We start from the raw sequence: 15,742 nt of genomic DNA on the forward strand, positions 1-15,742 counted from the left end.
TCCAGCGGCCACGACAAGAGGGTTCTCATGTCGTGCCGTCTTCTCAAAGTGGCGCAGCTATGCCGACTGTGGATATTTACTGACGGGGTCGAGCTCCAGGTCATCGTGGAGGTCCACGTTCCTCTGGAACCATGGTGCTCCGACGGCTATCCTGCAGAATCGGGATTGTATAACCTGAAGGGGTTTCAAGTTGGTGCGGGCCGCGTGAGCGAATACTACGCTTGCATACGTCATGACGGGGCGTATGCAAGTATTGTAGAGGGTTACCTTGTTACGGAGGGACAGTTTGCTTCGTCTACAAAGCATTGGGTAGAGTCGTCCTAGTATAAACGCGGCGCGATCGCGTACCGTTTTTACGTGGGGACGGAATGTCATCCCTCTGTCGAGGGTGACGCCTAGGTATTTGACCTTCGAGGCCTACGGTATGGGCTGGGCAAAGAGAGTGATGGGGCTAACGGCGGAGGTGTTTGCGCGCCTATTGGGGAGTGGGGTGCTCGAAGTGGTATTCGGACGGCGACCCCTTTTGAATAGCACCGCTGTTCTTTTCGTGGGGTTGATGTCTATTCGCCACTTCCGGAACCACTAATTTTTGTAAAATAGACATTGCTTCGGTGTTTTGTTCTGCAATACAGGTAGCAGTATGAGCTTTGTTTCTTTTGCCTATCCATTGGACGTATTAAGAAAATCTTTGGTACCGACCAATTTACCAAAATGGTGGAGTTTTGGTGTCGTCTAACTCTGTAAAATTACAGCATTGATATCCTTGTTTAGCCTAGATGATTAAGTTTTATTACAAACGCTGTCAAAATATAAACACTTTTATATTTTGCTAATGAGGATACCTAATGACCTTGGTACAACAATGAGTGAAATTATTAAAAGTGAAGGGGCTTGTCCTGCACCAGAAAAGCCGGCTTCTTCGGATGAGAATGTACAATTCCCGCCTTTACCTGGTAAATATTAAATTCGTTTATAAAACAGACGTTATAGACTTTAATAATAATGTTTTACTAAAACAATATTATGTCTTGCAGAACCAACTGATGAAGATTTTCAGGATGATCTTAACGAAGAAGAAAAAGAATATATCAAAACTAAATTTGCGGGTGAGCAACTCTTCGTTGAAGTCGTGTGAGAATTACTTCAGAAACATAAAAATTATGTTTTGTTTTAGACTTGAACACTATTACTTCTCAACGACTACATTGTACAGCTTGTGATCGTCATCTCGGTTCTTCGTCACGTAATTTATCTCGTGTGAAGATTCATCCTTTACTACGAACACTAGTGTGTCAGACATGTCACATCTTTTACAACAGTGGAGAGTTTGAGAAAGGTGATGATGGATCTGAACTTTACTGTCGATGGTGTGGCCAAGGAGGACAAGTATTCTGTTGTTCTGACTGTCCTCATGTTTTTTGTGCGGTAAATATTTTGTTGGTAGTTTAAAATTGCTCTTAAGTATTTTGCAAGAAATAAAACATTTGAATATTGCAGAAATGTATTAAACGGAATTTTGGACAATCAAAAATATTAGAAATTAAATGTGTTGATGATTGGAAATGTTTCAAGTGCAATCCTGAATGCTTAAAACACCTGCGTGCTGTATGTTGGGCTTTGTTTCAATATTGTAAAGCAAGGATTGAGTAAGTAAAATTTTTTCAATGATTATAGTAATAAATAATATTATAGTAAGTAATAAATAACAGTCGTATTAAAATTTATTTAAAATTATTTTTAATCATTAACTAAATTTCCTAGTAAGTACCTTTGTAAATTATTAATGTAATTATAAATTAGTATATTTTTTACATATTGCAAAGATATGCAAAAAAATATGTAAATCGCGTGTTATGGTCTGTGATTTTAAGTTCATCTAATTTTTATACACTACTGTGCAAGTCTGAAGATAATCTGGCACATAGCCTGAAAGAGAACCTTTTGGCCTTAACGTTAAATTTGACTAAGGATGATGACCATACCACACCACTGAACATCCGCATGTGATAGATCTCTGCGAGAGATCTGCTTCACATTGTGAAGTCAGGTGAGAGCTCTGGCATCATTCCGATAGAGGCACCCGTCACGCGCGGACGTGCTCATCGACCACTCGATCGCCCGGCCTTTGTTCGCCCGGCTTTTGTTAGCCCGGCCATTGTTCGCGCGGCCTGTGTTCGTGGTACATCTGCCGACTAAGTGCTCTTCCTGGAAGTTTTTATTTGTTTTGTTTCCTTTTGTTATTTCTGTGTTCGTGGTATATCTGCCGACAAACTGTCTTCCTGGAAGTGTTTAATTGTTTTGTTTCTTTTTGTTAGTTCCGTTTTGTTGTGATTTTTCTTTGTCCTGCAGTAATCGTGCCGCATCGCCACCTGTGTTCAATAGAACCGCTCAGGTCCGAGAAGTTGGGGCCTCGCCGCAAGGCGAGTGTTTTCTAAGACCCAGGGTAGCCCCACCTGGGCACGTAGACATCATGGACGCTGTATTTGCGGAATTTCTCCGGCTTCGCTACCCAAAGCTCACTTCCGAGTTTCAGGCCTTCAAGGCCGATCACACTGCGAGCCCTCTCGTGGACTCCACCGAGCTCGCTGCTCCTGCGTCGCCTGTACCTGCGTGCAAAGCTTCTGCATCGAGCACCGCAGCCTCCGTCGTGCCTGCCGTTCCCGCGTCGCCTATACTGGCGAGTAAAACTGCTGCGTCGTCCGCCGTGGTCACCGTTCCAGCAGCGCGATCATCCGCGGCCTCCGTCGCGCCGTCCAAAACACCTACTCGTAGGTCACCTGCGCCCGCCTCCTCGTCCTCCGACTCTGACTCGGAGATGGAGGTCGACCTCGCTCCCGCCTCATCGACGGATGGATTCACCCTGGTGCAAAAGGGTAAGAAGCGTGCCGCGGAGTCTCGAGCTCCCGCGGCCGCTAAAATTAGCAAAGCCGCGAACGCGTCGCGCCCCCGCCCTCAGACTCCCGTTGGGCCTCCAGCCCGTGCCACTCCGTCGCCGCGTCCGGTGGCACAAAATAAAGCCCAGACCCCTCCCCCGGTAATCCTTCAAGAGAAGGCAGCTTGGGAACGAGTTTCCCTGGCCCTTAAGGCCAAAAATATCAATTTTACGAATGCCCGTAACCTCGCGAACGGCATTCAAATTAAGGTTCGAACATCCGACGACCATAGGGCCCTCTCTTCTTACCTCCGTAAGGAGCGTATAAGTTTCCACACATATACGCTCCAGGAGGAGCGCGAACTCCGTGCCGTTATACGTGGCATCCCTAAAGAGTTGGATGCCGAGCTCGTCAAGGCCGACCTTCTCGAACAAGGCCTACCGGTTAACTCCGTACACCGCATGCACACAGGCCGCGGAAGAGAGCCATATAATATGGTTCTCGTCGCCCTCCAGCCTACCCCCGAGGGTAAGCAAATATTCAACATCCGAACGGTCTGTAGCCTTTCCGGAATCGCAGTCGAAACCCCACACAAGAAAGGCACACCTAGCCAGTGCCATAACTGCCAATTATACGGGCATTCTTCCCGTAACTGTCACGCGCGCCCCCGATGCGTCAAGTGCTTAGGCGATCACGCCACGGCCCTATGCACTCGCGATCAAAAAACCGCGACAGAACCGCCTAGCTGCGTCCTGTGTCGAACACAGGGTCACCCCGCAAATTACCGCGGATGCCCCCGAGCCCCGAAAATAAATCGCCGCGTCGCCCGCCAAAACCGCCTCCGAGCTTCCGGCCCAGACATCAAAGCCTCGGCACCCTCTGTGTCGCAGGCTAAGCCAGCGTTCGTTCCGGCGCCGGTGCCCAGTGTCTCGGCCTGGGCGAAACCGCTGCCGTACATGAACACGGCTACAACTCCCTCCTCCGCGATTCGTCCCGCCCCCGCGACTCGTCCCTCTCCCGCAACTTGCCCTCCGACCGCGTCCGACAATCTCGCTTTAGCGATCGACTTCTTTCAGTCGATCAACTTTGAGCGCGTTAACGCTTTGGGCGACGCCATTCGCTCTGCCTCCACTGCACAACACTTTATCGCCGTTGTGCAAGAATACGCCGACGTATACGCGTCATTAAATACGTACGTCCTCCCCTCACTCCGCCGGTAATCAATGGCGTATATAAGTAGAATAAAGCCCCTATCCGTAACGATAGGATTTTTTAACGCTTACGGTCTCGCAAATCAGCGTGATCAGGTTTCTGACTTTTTGCGTGACCATCAAATTGATATCTTTTTAGTGCAGGAGACCCTACTTAAGCCCGCGCGCCGTGACCCTAAAATCGCGAACTATAACATGGTCAGGAACGACAGGCTCTCTGCTCGTGGTGGTGGTACCGTCATTTACTATAGAAGAGCCCTGCATTGCGTCCCACTCGATCCTCCCGCGCTCGCTAATATCGAAGCATCAGTGTGCCGAATCTCACTGACGGGACACGCGCCGATCGTTATCGCGTCCGTTTATCTTCCACCGGATAAGATCGTTCTAAGCAGTGATATCGAGGCGCTGCTCGGCATGGGGAGCTCTGTCATTCTGGCGGGCGACCTAAATTGTAAACACATTAGGTGGAACTCACACACCACAACCCCGAATGGCAGGCGGCTTGACGCGTTAGTCGATAATCTCGCCTTCGATATCGTCGCTCCGCTAATCCCGACTCACTACCCGCTAAATATCGCGCATCGCCCGGATATACTCGACATAGCGTTATTAAAAAACGTAACTCTGCGCTTACACTCGATCGAAGTAGTTTCAGAGTTAGATTCAGACCACCGTCCCGTCGTTATGAAGCTCGGTCGCGCTCCCGACTCCGTTCCCGTCACGAGGACTGTGGTGGATTGGCACACGCTGGGCATCAGCCTGGCTGAATCTGATCCACCATCGCTACCGTTTAGCCCGGACTCTACCCCGTCTCCTCAGGATACCGCTGAAGCCATAGACATCTTAACGTCACACATCACCTCGACATTAGATAGGTCATCGAAACAAGTTGTAGCGGAGGACTTCCTTCACCGCTTCAAATTGTCCGACGATATTAGGGAACTCCTTAGAGCTAAGAACGCCTCGATACGCGCCTACGACAGGTATCCTACCGCGGAAAATCGTATTCGAATGCGTGCCCTACAACGCGACGTAAAGTCTCGCATCGCCGAAGTCCGAGATGCCAGATGGTCTGATTTCTTAGAAGGACTCGCGCCCTCCCAAAGGTCTTACTACCGCTTAGCTCGTACTCTCAAATCGGATACGGTAGTAACTATGCCCCCCCTCGTAGGCCCCTCAGGCCGACTCACGGCGTTCGATGATGACGAAAAAGCAGAGCTGCTGGCCGATACATTGCAAACCCAGTGCACGCCCAGCACTCAATCCGTGGACCCTCTGCATGTAGAATTAGTAGACAGTGAGGTAGAACGCAAAGCCTCCTTGCCACCCTCTGATGTGTTACCACCCGTCACCCCGATGGAAGTTAAAGACTTGATCAAAGACCTACGTCCTCGCAAGGCTCCCGGTTCCGACGGTATATCCAACCGCGTTATTAAACTTTTACCCGTCCAACTCATCGTGATGTTGGCATCTATTTTCAATGCCGCTATGGCGAACTGTATCTTTCCCGCGGTGTGGAAAGAAGCGGACGTTATCGGCATACATAAACCCGGTAAACCAAAAAATCATCCGACGAGCTACCGCCCGATTAGCCTCCTCATGTCTCTAGGCAAACTGTATGAGCGTCTGCTCTACAAACGCCTCAGAGACTTCGTCTCATCCAAGGGCATTCTCATCGATGAACAATTCGGATTCCGTACAAATCACTCATGCGTTCAACAGGTGCACCGCCTCACGGAGCACATTCTTGTGGGGCTTAATCGACCAAAACCGTTATACACGGGAGCTCTCTTCTTCGACGTCGCAAAAGCGTTCGACAAAGTCTGGCACAACGGTTTGATTTTCAAACTATTCAACATGGGTGTGCCGGATAGTCTCGTGCTCATCATACGGGACTTCTTGTCGAACCGCTCTTTTCGATATCGAGTCGAGGGAACCCGCTCCTCCCCACGACCTCTCACAGCTGGAGTCCCGCAAGGCTCTGTCCTCTCACCCCTCCTATTTAGCTTATTCGTTAACGATATTCCCCGGTCGCCGCCGACCCATTTAGCTTTATTCGCCGACGACACGACTGTTTACTATTCCAGTAGAAACAAGTCCCTAATCGCGAAGAAGCTTCAGAGCGCAGCCCTAGCCCTAGGACAGTGGTTCCGAAAATGGCGCATAGACATCAACCCAGCGAAAAGTACTGCGGTGCTCTTTCAGAGGGGAAGCTCCACACGGATTTCCTCCCGTATTAGGAGGAGGAATCTCACACCCCCGATTACTCTCTTTAGTCAATCCATACCCTGGGCCAGGAAGGTCAAGTACCTGGGCGTTACCCTGGATGCATCGATGACATTCCGCCCGCATATAAAATCAGTCCGTGACCGTGCCGCGTTTATTCTCGGTAGACTCTACCCCATGATTTGTAAGCGGAGTAAAATGTCCCTTCGGAACAAGGTGACACTTTACAAAACTTGCATAAGGCCCGTCATGACTTACGCGAGTGTGGTGTTCGCTCACGCGGCCCGCACGCACATAGACACCCTTCAATCTCTACAATCCCGCTTTTGCAGGTTAGCCGTCGGAGCTCCGTGGTTCGTGAGGAACGTTGACCTACACGACGACCTGGGCCTCGAATCTATACAGAAATACATGAAGTCAGCGTCGGAACGGTACTTCGATAAGGCTATGCGTCATAATAATCGCCTTATCGTAGCCGCCGCTGACTACTCCCCGAATCCTGATCATGCAGGAGCCAGTCACCGTCGACGCCCTAGACACGTCCTTACGGATCCATCAGATCCAATAACCTTCGCACTAGACGCCTTCAGCTCTAGGAGCAGGCTTAGGGACCTCGGTAACCGTACTCGTCGAACTCGACAAAGAGTTCGCCGTGCAACCTAACCCATGAATCAGCTCGCTGAGTTTCTCGCCGGATCTTCTCAGCGGGTCGCGATTCCGATCCGGTAGTAGATTCATTCGCGAAGCAGCTGCTCTTGAGCTGTTAGGTCTCCTTCGGAGGCGCTCGGGTAGCTGTTAGCAAATCCCACCCCTCCTGGCTGAGCCTTTGCTCGCCCACCTGTCCTGGTGAAACTGGAAAGGCCTCCGGGCCACCAGTAATCCTTCAAACATAAAAAAAAAAAAAAAAAAAAAAAAAAGCTCTGGCATCTCGACATATATAAGTCGAATTATTACATTCCTGCAGTGGTTCTGAAAGGATGTGTCCCTGACCTGACACCTGTGTTATCACTTTTTTAACGCCTCTCTTATAACACTAACAGGGGTATGGTGTAGAAGAACACCCATGACCACACTATCCACAAGAAGTGTGACCAGTTCAACTCCTCAGGCTATAGGCCTATTTTGATAATCCCCATTCTTTCCAAGATGATGGAGTGAATAATAAACACAACTTCTGAAGTATCTTAAGGTTCACCAGATGATGAGTGACCAACAATATAATTTCTTTCACGAATGCTCAGTTGGAGATCTTTTTGTATACCTTACTCACAGGCTGAAGCCTAGAGAGCAATGGCAAAGCTGTCACTGTTAGCCTCAATATCATTAAAGCTTTTGATAGGGTCTGGCATAAGGCATTTTTGTCAAAGTTAACAAAAAGTTAGAAGTCGTCGTGGCCTAAAAGATAAGACGTGTATGGTGCATTCGTGTTCAAGCGATGCACTGATGTTCGAATCCCGCAGGCGGGTACCAAGTTTTCTAATGAAATACGTACTCAACAAATGTTCACGATTGACTTCCACGGTGAAGGAATAACATCGTGTAATAAAAGTGAAACCCGCAAAATTATAATTTGCGTAATTACTGGTGGTAGGACCAGTTGTGAGTCCGCGCGGATAGGTACCACCGTCCTGCCTATTTCTGCTGTGGAGCAGTAATGCGTTTCGGTTTGAAGGGTGGGGCAGCCGTTGTAACTATACTGAGACCTTACAACTTATATCTCAAGGTGGGTGGCGCGTTTACGTTGTAGATGTCTATGGGCTCCAGTAACCACTTAACATCAGGTGGGCTGTGAGCTCGTCCACACATCTAAGCAATAAAAAAATTAAAAGTTAACAGTTTACACAATCCCTGAAGTACTCAGCAAGGGGATCGCTAGCTTTTTGCATGGGTGGAGCATAATAGTCATCATTGATATCTGCTGCTATGATACCTAATCTGGCTTAAGGCCATGTTTTCCCCACGTTTTTCATCCTATATATCAATGACATGCTATTTATTGATGGCATGCATTTCTGTGGAGATGACAGCATGGGGGCTGCATGACAAATTTACCATCAGTCTTTCCAGAGCATGTTGCAAGAGAGACAATTAAAACTTGTGTCTAAATTAGAGAACTCTGGTTAGAATCTCTGCCTGGGCTGAATTAAATTTATTTCAATTCAACTCATTGAAGACATAGGTTGTGCATTGTTTACTGCCAAAAAGGACTTTTGTCACAATGCTGAAATTCATGTGTTCAAATTCATTTGTGCGATTTCAAATATCACAATCATTTGGAGGGCAAAACCAAGTTGGTGTAAAAGAAATCCGGGAGTCCTGTACAGAGCGAAGAATATTCACCCCTAGACAAATACTTTTACTTAACATAGCACAAGTCCAGCTTTGTGTAATGTAATGCTCCTACCTCTGGCTGGGGCTCCTAAATACTAGCTACTGACATTTCTCTCCATGCAGAAAAGAGCCATTCAGACTGTTGATAACCTTGTTTTCACTGATCATTTGGAAACTGGATCCTATGGAGGGACTTCAATTCTCTATAGGTTTTGTACTGTATGTTCCATGGGGAGTGTGCAGAATTGTTTGAGATGATCCCATTTCATTTATGCCTAAGCACCGGCTGCTACTAGTGCAGAGTCATCCATACTACATAGAACCCCTGCATTTATCCGCATTGTGTTTCTAGAGATCTTTTCTGCCACTTACCATTCGGCTTTGGTATGAAATTACCTCCTCGGTGCTTCCTGAGAGCTATGGCATGTCGTTCTTCAAACAAGGCTTGTGGAAAGTACTCAGTGGTAGGCAGAGACTTGACATTGTTGACGTCCGTTAACGATGGTAACTACTTATCATTAGGTGAATCGTATGCTGTTTAAAAGGGCAATAATAAAAATGAAATAATCAAAACTTTTGAAAATTTGGTTCATTTGGTAATAAACCACTACTCAATTTGTAAACAATATGTATCAAAATGAAGTGTCCTCATTTTTAACATCAGATTGAAGATGTTAAAAAACTGCTTGTTGAAGATGCTTGTTATTGACAGTTTTTTAAGAAAGCAAAACTACTTGTATTTGATTTATATCTAGATCTGATAGTAATAATGCCATTATTTATATTCTAACATGCTTGTTTAGACTGATAGACTTTGCATTTAAACAACACTTCAAGTCTATTATTTTGACTCTAGCATTTTAGCTCTCAGCTCTAAGTGTTGATTTAATTTACAGAATTGCTACTTATACTGTGGACACTCAAATCAGAGAACTTTTGACGAAACAATGTGCTGCTGATGAATCTTTATGTTGTAAGAATAAAAGTAAAAGAAGTGAAAAATTGGATCCTGTTAAGAAAAAAGAAGAAAATGGCCCTAAAAAACAAACACCTGTACCCATAATATCAAAAATTCCTCCTACTATACAGGTAATTCCATCTGGGAAATGGATGGATGTTTTTTATCAATAAATTCCACATTACTCACATAATATATGTATACCTTTTATTATTGACTTAAATTCACAGATCACACAAACCTATCAGGTTTGAAGCTATTATTATGGATCCTATGAACATAAAATGAAATTTTTAATTTTTTTATTGCCCCAGCAGGCAAGCGAGCATACGGTTCACTTGATAGTAAGTGGTTACTGTCGCTCATGGACGTCAACATTGCCAGGGACAGAGCCAAGCCGCTGCCTATTAGCATAATGTTATCACTATTAGTGATAACACTATGCCATTACCTTTTAATGGTCTCTAAAATGAAGGTGTTACTGTGTATTTTAGTTTAAATGATTGAAATAGTATTTATTAACAGGTGAAAAAATTTGCATCAATAAACTTGGATGAAACACCAAAGCAAGAAAAAAAACCTATAAAGAGACCAATAAGTCCTAAGAATAAACCAGTTATTGTTAAAAATCCAATTCCAATAGCTACATCAGTTACAAGACTTTTGCATCCATTAAATATTGGACCTCCAATGAAGAAGTTGAGGGTAAATAATTACATTAGTACATATTTATAAAGGGTGTTTTTATAGAGGTATAGAACTAAATGGAAAAAAAAGATAATTTTTTAAATTGCCATGAAATTCACTTTATTCGAAAGATAATCTTTTGGCATTATAATTTACATATGACTTCTGGCATATGACCGCCACGTCTGACTCGGACATAGTCTAATCTGGTGGTCCAATTTTCGATGAATTTTTCCAATATTTGTAGTCTTATATACATATATATATATTTTATTGCCTTTGACATATCGACAATTACGCGGTGAATGTTGTCCTCCGAGTGGTCAATCGTTCCGGGCTTATCGGCGTAGACTACAGACTTTACGGTCAGTCACCATTTACTAACATTCTGACCAGCATCGTTTTTTTTTTACAGCTTAGGTGGACACGAGCTGATCTTAAGTGGTTACCGGAGCCCATAGACTCTACAATGTAAATGCCAATGTAAATTATTTTTTCCAAGTTAAAGTTTCATACCTCTATAAAAAACACCCTTTATAAAGGAATAGAACTATACATAAAAATGATAAAAAGTGGAAGTTTGCTTAAGATCATGTCATCTCTTAACCATTGCAAGACATACGTAGCTGTGTTCTAAAAAATAATATAATGAAGGAACAAAATTGTGTAATAAGAATACAACTCTGAAATTAAAATTTGTGTGATTAATGTACAATTGACACAGATTAAGATGATAAGATTTTCAAGATGGGTTACATTCACTCGTTATTACATTCACACACATTCGTTCGTTTTGAAAAAAGATCTTCGACGTTCGCACGTGAATTGTACTTCAAATGAGTCCCAGGTAAAACGCCTCAACAGGAAATAGGAGTCTTCTTGTCGACCATATTATAGCTCAATTATAGATAACATCCATAATACGTTAAAGTCAACTACAATTTGTAATCCTAAGTCTGAAAGTTTCAATCATACTTCTTAAGCTTCTAAATTCGTAAAATGCCACAGGATCATTACATACACTTCACATTTATATTATGTACATTTTATCTAACCTATACAAAGCCAAATCAAATGAAATATACCATGTACTCATCTCTACTTACCAGGATAAGTGCAAGAAAATTATGTGTAAACTAATGAAATCAAATCTAGAGAAATTTAAATTGCCTGTTTCAGATTGCAAGTCCAATGATGGGCACCATTAGATATGTGAATGATACCAGAATGCAGTCTTACCAACGATTAAGGCCTAAAGCTCCCATCAATATAAACAATTTCAATGGTTTTAAAAACACAAATCCAATATTCAATCCGATCAGTACAAATTCTTTTCACAATAGCATGGAAAACATGGTCGCCAATGACAACATCAACTTATCTTTGGATAATTTGACTCAGGTATTTCATTCTAAATCCTTAAGTTTTTGATAATCGTAGTAAACCGTGAGGGGTCGTTCTGAAGCGGAAACTCCAATAAAAAACTGAAAATAACCATACAGACTTGTAATTTTGTTTATCGTGAAGTGCTTAATGTAGATTACATATGGTAATCTATTACATACAATAATACAAAATCGTTTTTTAAATATTAATTAAATGCCGCTCAAGTCATGACTGGTCATGTGATTAATTGGTGCGAGTATTTTGGTTTCATATTTTTTTAGTAATTCGCGATATAACCATTGAAAAACATGTACTTCTGAATGAATTTTAGGGCTTGGACATGTCAGCAGCTGCCGCTCTACTGTCAGCAAATAATTCTCAAAATGATGATGTTGTTTGTACACCGGATCTTCCTATGGAATCTTTGAATGAGGTAAAATAATTTGACTGTTCTACTCTAATGTTTTACTTGTAGGGTGTCTTGTAAGCCCGCACAGGTAGGTGCGACCTTGTCTATGTCTCCATGGACACAGTAAAGTATTCTGGTTTAAAGGATTGAATGGTTATTATACTTATAATTAAGACTTAGACTTAGATCATGTCTCAAGATCGGCAGCATCCTCGTTGTGATATGACTTACGGCAACCACATAACATCAGGTGGGTAAAGCGATCTCAATCATCCATTGATATCGTAAAAAATTTAATTAAAATTAGTTTAAAGATGAATTGAATCACTTTATTTTTGGACTGATTTTTTTATCTTGTTTTACACAAGATTACAAAAATACACTACGTATTATTAAGTTCTTAAATAATTATCAAACGTTTCTTGGGTATTGCGATCATTGAATCCTTTCAGCAGACTTTTTCATGTAGTCATCCTGCTGTGTGTGTTTCCGGGACGCCCAGTAATTGAATTCGGATCTTAGTAAGCTCTACTACTAGTGTAAGGCCGACCGAAAGTATCTTATCCTGGGCAATTTGTTTCCCCATATATTATGCAACATGGGGTAAATTTATTATTGCTTAAGAAAGGGCAACCTCTGTATCTTTTAAATTTTTTCATCTAGGCATAAATATTTTATATTGAAATCTAACAATATTTTCTAAAATAAGATCTAATTTAAATATCATATGAATTGAGTTTGTTTATATTTATCAAAAATAATTGACAGTTTATAATAACGTGGTAATTTCTAGGTTAATGAAGATAACGACGATGACGTCGAATGTATAACTCCTGGACCTTCAGAGGCACCCAAAACATACAAATTTCAGCATCCCCCACCTCTAGTGCCTTGCGGGAATAATAGTGCAGTGTCTTTATCGTCAGATAATATAATTCAAATGACCGAAAACGACGTCACAGTGAATGCGTTAACAGGCGGCTTGAAGTTTCGGGTTGACCCTCAAACTTTGTCTTCAAATAAAATGTACAGGTTACCGGATGGCCGCGTGTTTGCGATAAACATAAATCCAAAAATGCCCGGTGGCTATTCCGCAACTATTGTAGCTGTAACTGATAATACTAATAAAGCCACACAAAGTAAAGGTACCACATTTGCCGCTAAATTGAGTTCCGTTTCGACTCCGCAATGCTCTTCCCCTGTTACGCCAAAAGCACGAAGAAGCCAACGTCGATCTTCGTCATCAAAACGTAGTTCTACCAAATCTAAAACAACTCGCCAGTCGTCGAGGAAAAGTAGCAGAATGTGTGATTTGAATGTTCCGGTAGAATGGTACAGATATAATCTTATAGACGCAGTTGATGCCTTAGAATACTCATTAAACAGACTACAAAAATTAAAAAAGGAAGCCACAACTATGTATCTTCGAACTAGGACTATTAGCGAAATGAAGAATCTCCATAAAACGTTAGATAGATTATTGACAACGTCATCAAAAAGATTTGGTGAAATCAAAGATAATCTAAGCAATGAGTTGAAACAGTTTATTTTGAGAAAAACAGATAACCAGCCCGCAAATAGTGAAGACGACGACGTTGAAATTTTATCTAATGCTGAAAATGATGATCCCATATTCATAGATGAAAATTCTGTGGAGTCAAATACAAATTATAATGAAAATCAAGAGGTCGATTTGACTGGGCCCGGCAGTAGTGAACATAATGAAACTGGCGAGAAGGAGGACGATTATTCTAGAATGAATGACGAAACTCTAATCATACCAGACCAAGAAAATGAAAGCATTACGAGTATTAATGAAAATGGCCAGAATATAGAAAATAACTCATCTGTTATTGGAGAAGGAGAAACGAGTTTGAAATGTGTTGAAGCCCTGATAGAAACAAACACTACAAACAGTGAAAATAATTCAGTTGATGATTTCAACTTAGAAAATAAGTGCATGGAAAATGAAAAACCTCTAAAAACATTAGAAAGTATAACTGAAAATAATGCGACTACGGGAAATGATAATCGTAATGAATCTAATGAAAGTAACACTGATCTGACTGAGGGTTCAGAAGACAATATCGCTTCTAAAAACCTTAACAGCGAAGCGACGGTCGAAACCAGTTTATCGAATGACACACTCAACTTGGAAAGCGATAAAGTACAGGATTCAGAAATAAGCGAGGAATTGATTGAGTCTTTGTTAAAGGACGATAGCTCTACAAACTGTAAAGATTAGAACATAAATAATCCTATCTGGTTATTGTATTCAGAGCTTCTTTTACAATTTTGATGGCCATCTAAGAGCAAATGAAAAATCGATTCAGCTAATGGATAAATTTATTAATAGACTGCTCCTTTAGTATATTGTAATTAGTGGGACACTATAATATGTGCTAGTTATAATTACGTCAAGTAAGCAACTATTTTTAGGTTAAGAGCAGATGTTTTTTTTGTACCGGTTTTCTAATCTGAAAACTATTTACATGAGTTCGTAATTTGATCATCGAATATCAAGATATGTATTTTCAAACTTAATAAATAATAACATTGTTAAATATTACACCAGTAATATCAAAAATTCAAAAAAACAAATGTGAACTATTTTAGATTATTTGCTATGACTTGTAATAAAAGTACATATTTATGTTAATATTTCTGTCAATGATTCATACACATAATTCAAGGCACAGAAATCAAGGATTTTTTTGTCGTTGTATCGATAAACCATAAACAAGTGTGATAAGCCCTTAAATAATAAGAAAAACACATTTACATGTTACAGTCAATTTCATTTACTAAATAATTTCACTCAATACTGATAATTCAAGGTATCCAACTGCACTAAAATATATAGAAAATTATAATTTCATATAAAATTTAAATTCACTACTCTGGGATCCGATTTTTTCCTAATAATTTCTTTATGGGCATTTAGGACGAAAAGATCTATTCGAGTGTGAATCATAGTGAATATGCGGTAAATAAAAGACCTACTAAGCAAAAATGAATTTGAATCATATAAAATATTTCGTTAAATTTAAACAAAATAGGTATATTTAAATTGAATTGGACCCGCTAAACAAAAAGTAGTCGACACGCAAAATCGCATTTTATTTATTAAAATTCAAACTGATGTAGACGTGAACGCATTCCACTACTGGGAACAAAACACAATCCTCTTGGAAGTTATAGGACAGGACGATCAAGTAAGTCGAAGGCATGCTTGAATGAATTGGCTTGATTCGACATTCAAGCAGTTACACGAACCTCTATTTCAGTCGCATCAAACTAATCCAGCCCTGTCAAAACATCAGCTACAAACAAAATCTCTATAAATATAAATATGTTCACTACTCAACTACCCATAGACACAGCCCACTGAGTTCCTCGCCGGATCTTCTCAGTGGGTCGCGTATCCGATCCGGTGGTAGATTCTGCGAAGCACTGCTCTTGCTAGGGTTAGTGTTAGCATCACTTCGGTTTGAGCCCGGTGAGCTCATCTACTAGTTAAGGTTACGCTGAAATAGCCTCTCAAGGTTATCAGCTTAAGTAGGGAAAAAAACAGCTATGTGGGATAGTTATAGAAAAAAACAAGACGCTACTATATTATGAACGAAATAGTGATAGTTAAGAAGTTGGACGGAATTAACCG

The 15,742-nt window shown here is 41.9% G+C and overlaps 1 protein-coding gene across 1 annotated transcript; it reads left to right on the top strand.

Moving 5' to 3' along the window:
- The first annotated feature begins 647 nt into the window (after positions 1–647).
- LOC101739643 (uncharacterized) lies at positions 648–14,866 on the top strand. Its single transcript, XM_004927792.5, has 9 exons — positions 648–953; positions 1,035–1,106; positions 1,175–1,425; positions 1,498–1,646; positions 9,538–9,730; positions 10,125–10,304; positions 11,466–11,687; positions 12,004–12,105; positions 12,875–14,866. The coding sequence occupies exons 1-9, from the start codon at positions 833–835 to the stop codon at positions 14,324–14,326; spliced, it is 2,742 nt and encodes a 913-aa protein (XP_004927849.1). The 5' UTR covers positions 648–832; the 3' UTR covers positions 14,327–14,866.
- The last annotated feature ends 876 nt before the right edge of the window (positions 14,867–15,742 follow it).

This window comes from Bombyx mori, chromosome 13, assembly GCF_030269925.1.
Source record: "Bombyx mori chromosome 13, ASM3026992v2".
NCBI lineage: Eukaryota > Metazoa > Arthropoda > Insecta > Lepidoptera > Bombycidae > Bombyx > Bombyx mori.

What these genes read in the sequence shown, in the direction of transcription:
- LOC101739643 (XM_004927792.5), top strand. Translation starts at nt 833, where the DNA reads ATGAGGATACCTAATGACCTTGGTACAACAATGAGTGAAATTATTAAA. An exon ending in ACAATTCCCGCCTTTACCTG is followed by an intron (nt 954 to 1,034) that starts GTAAATATTAAA and finishes TATGTCTTGCAG; the next exon opens with AACCAACTGATGAAGATTTT. An exon ending in TATCAAAACTAAATTTGCGG is followed by an intron (nt 1,107 to 1,174) that starts GTGAGCAACTCT and finishes GTTTTGTTTTAG; the next exon opens with ACTTGAACACTATTACTTCT.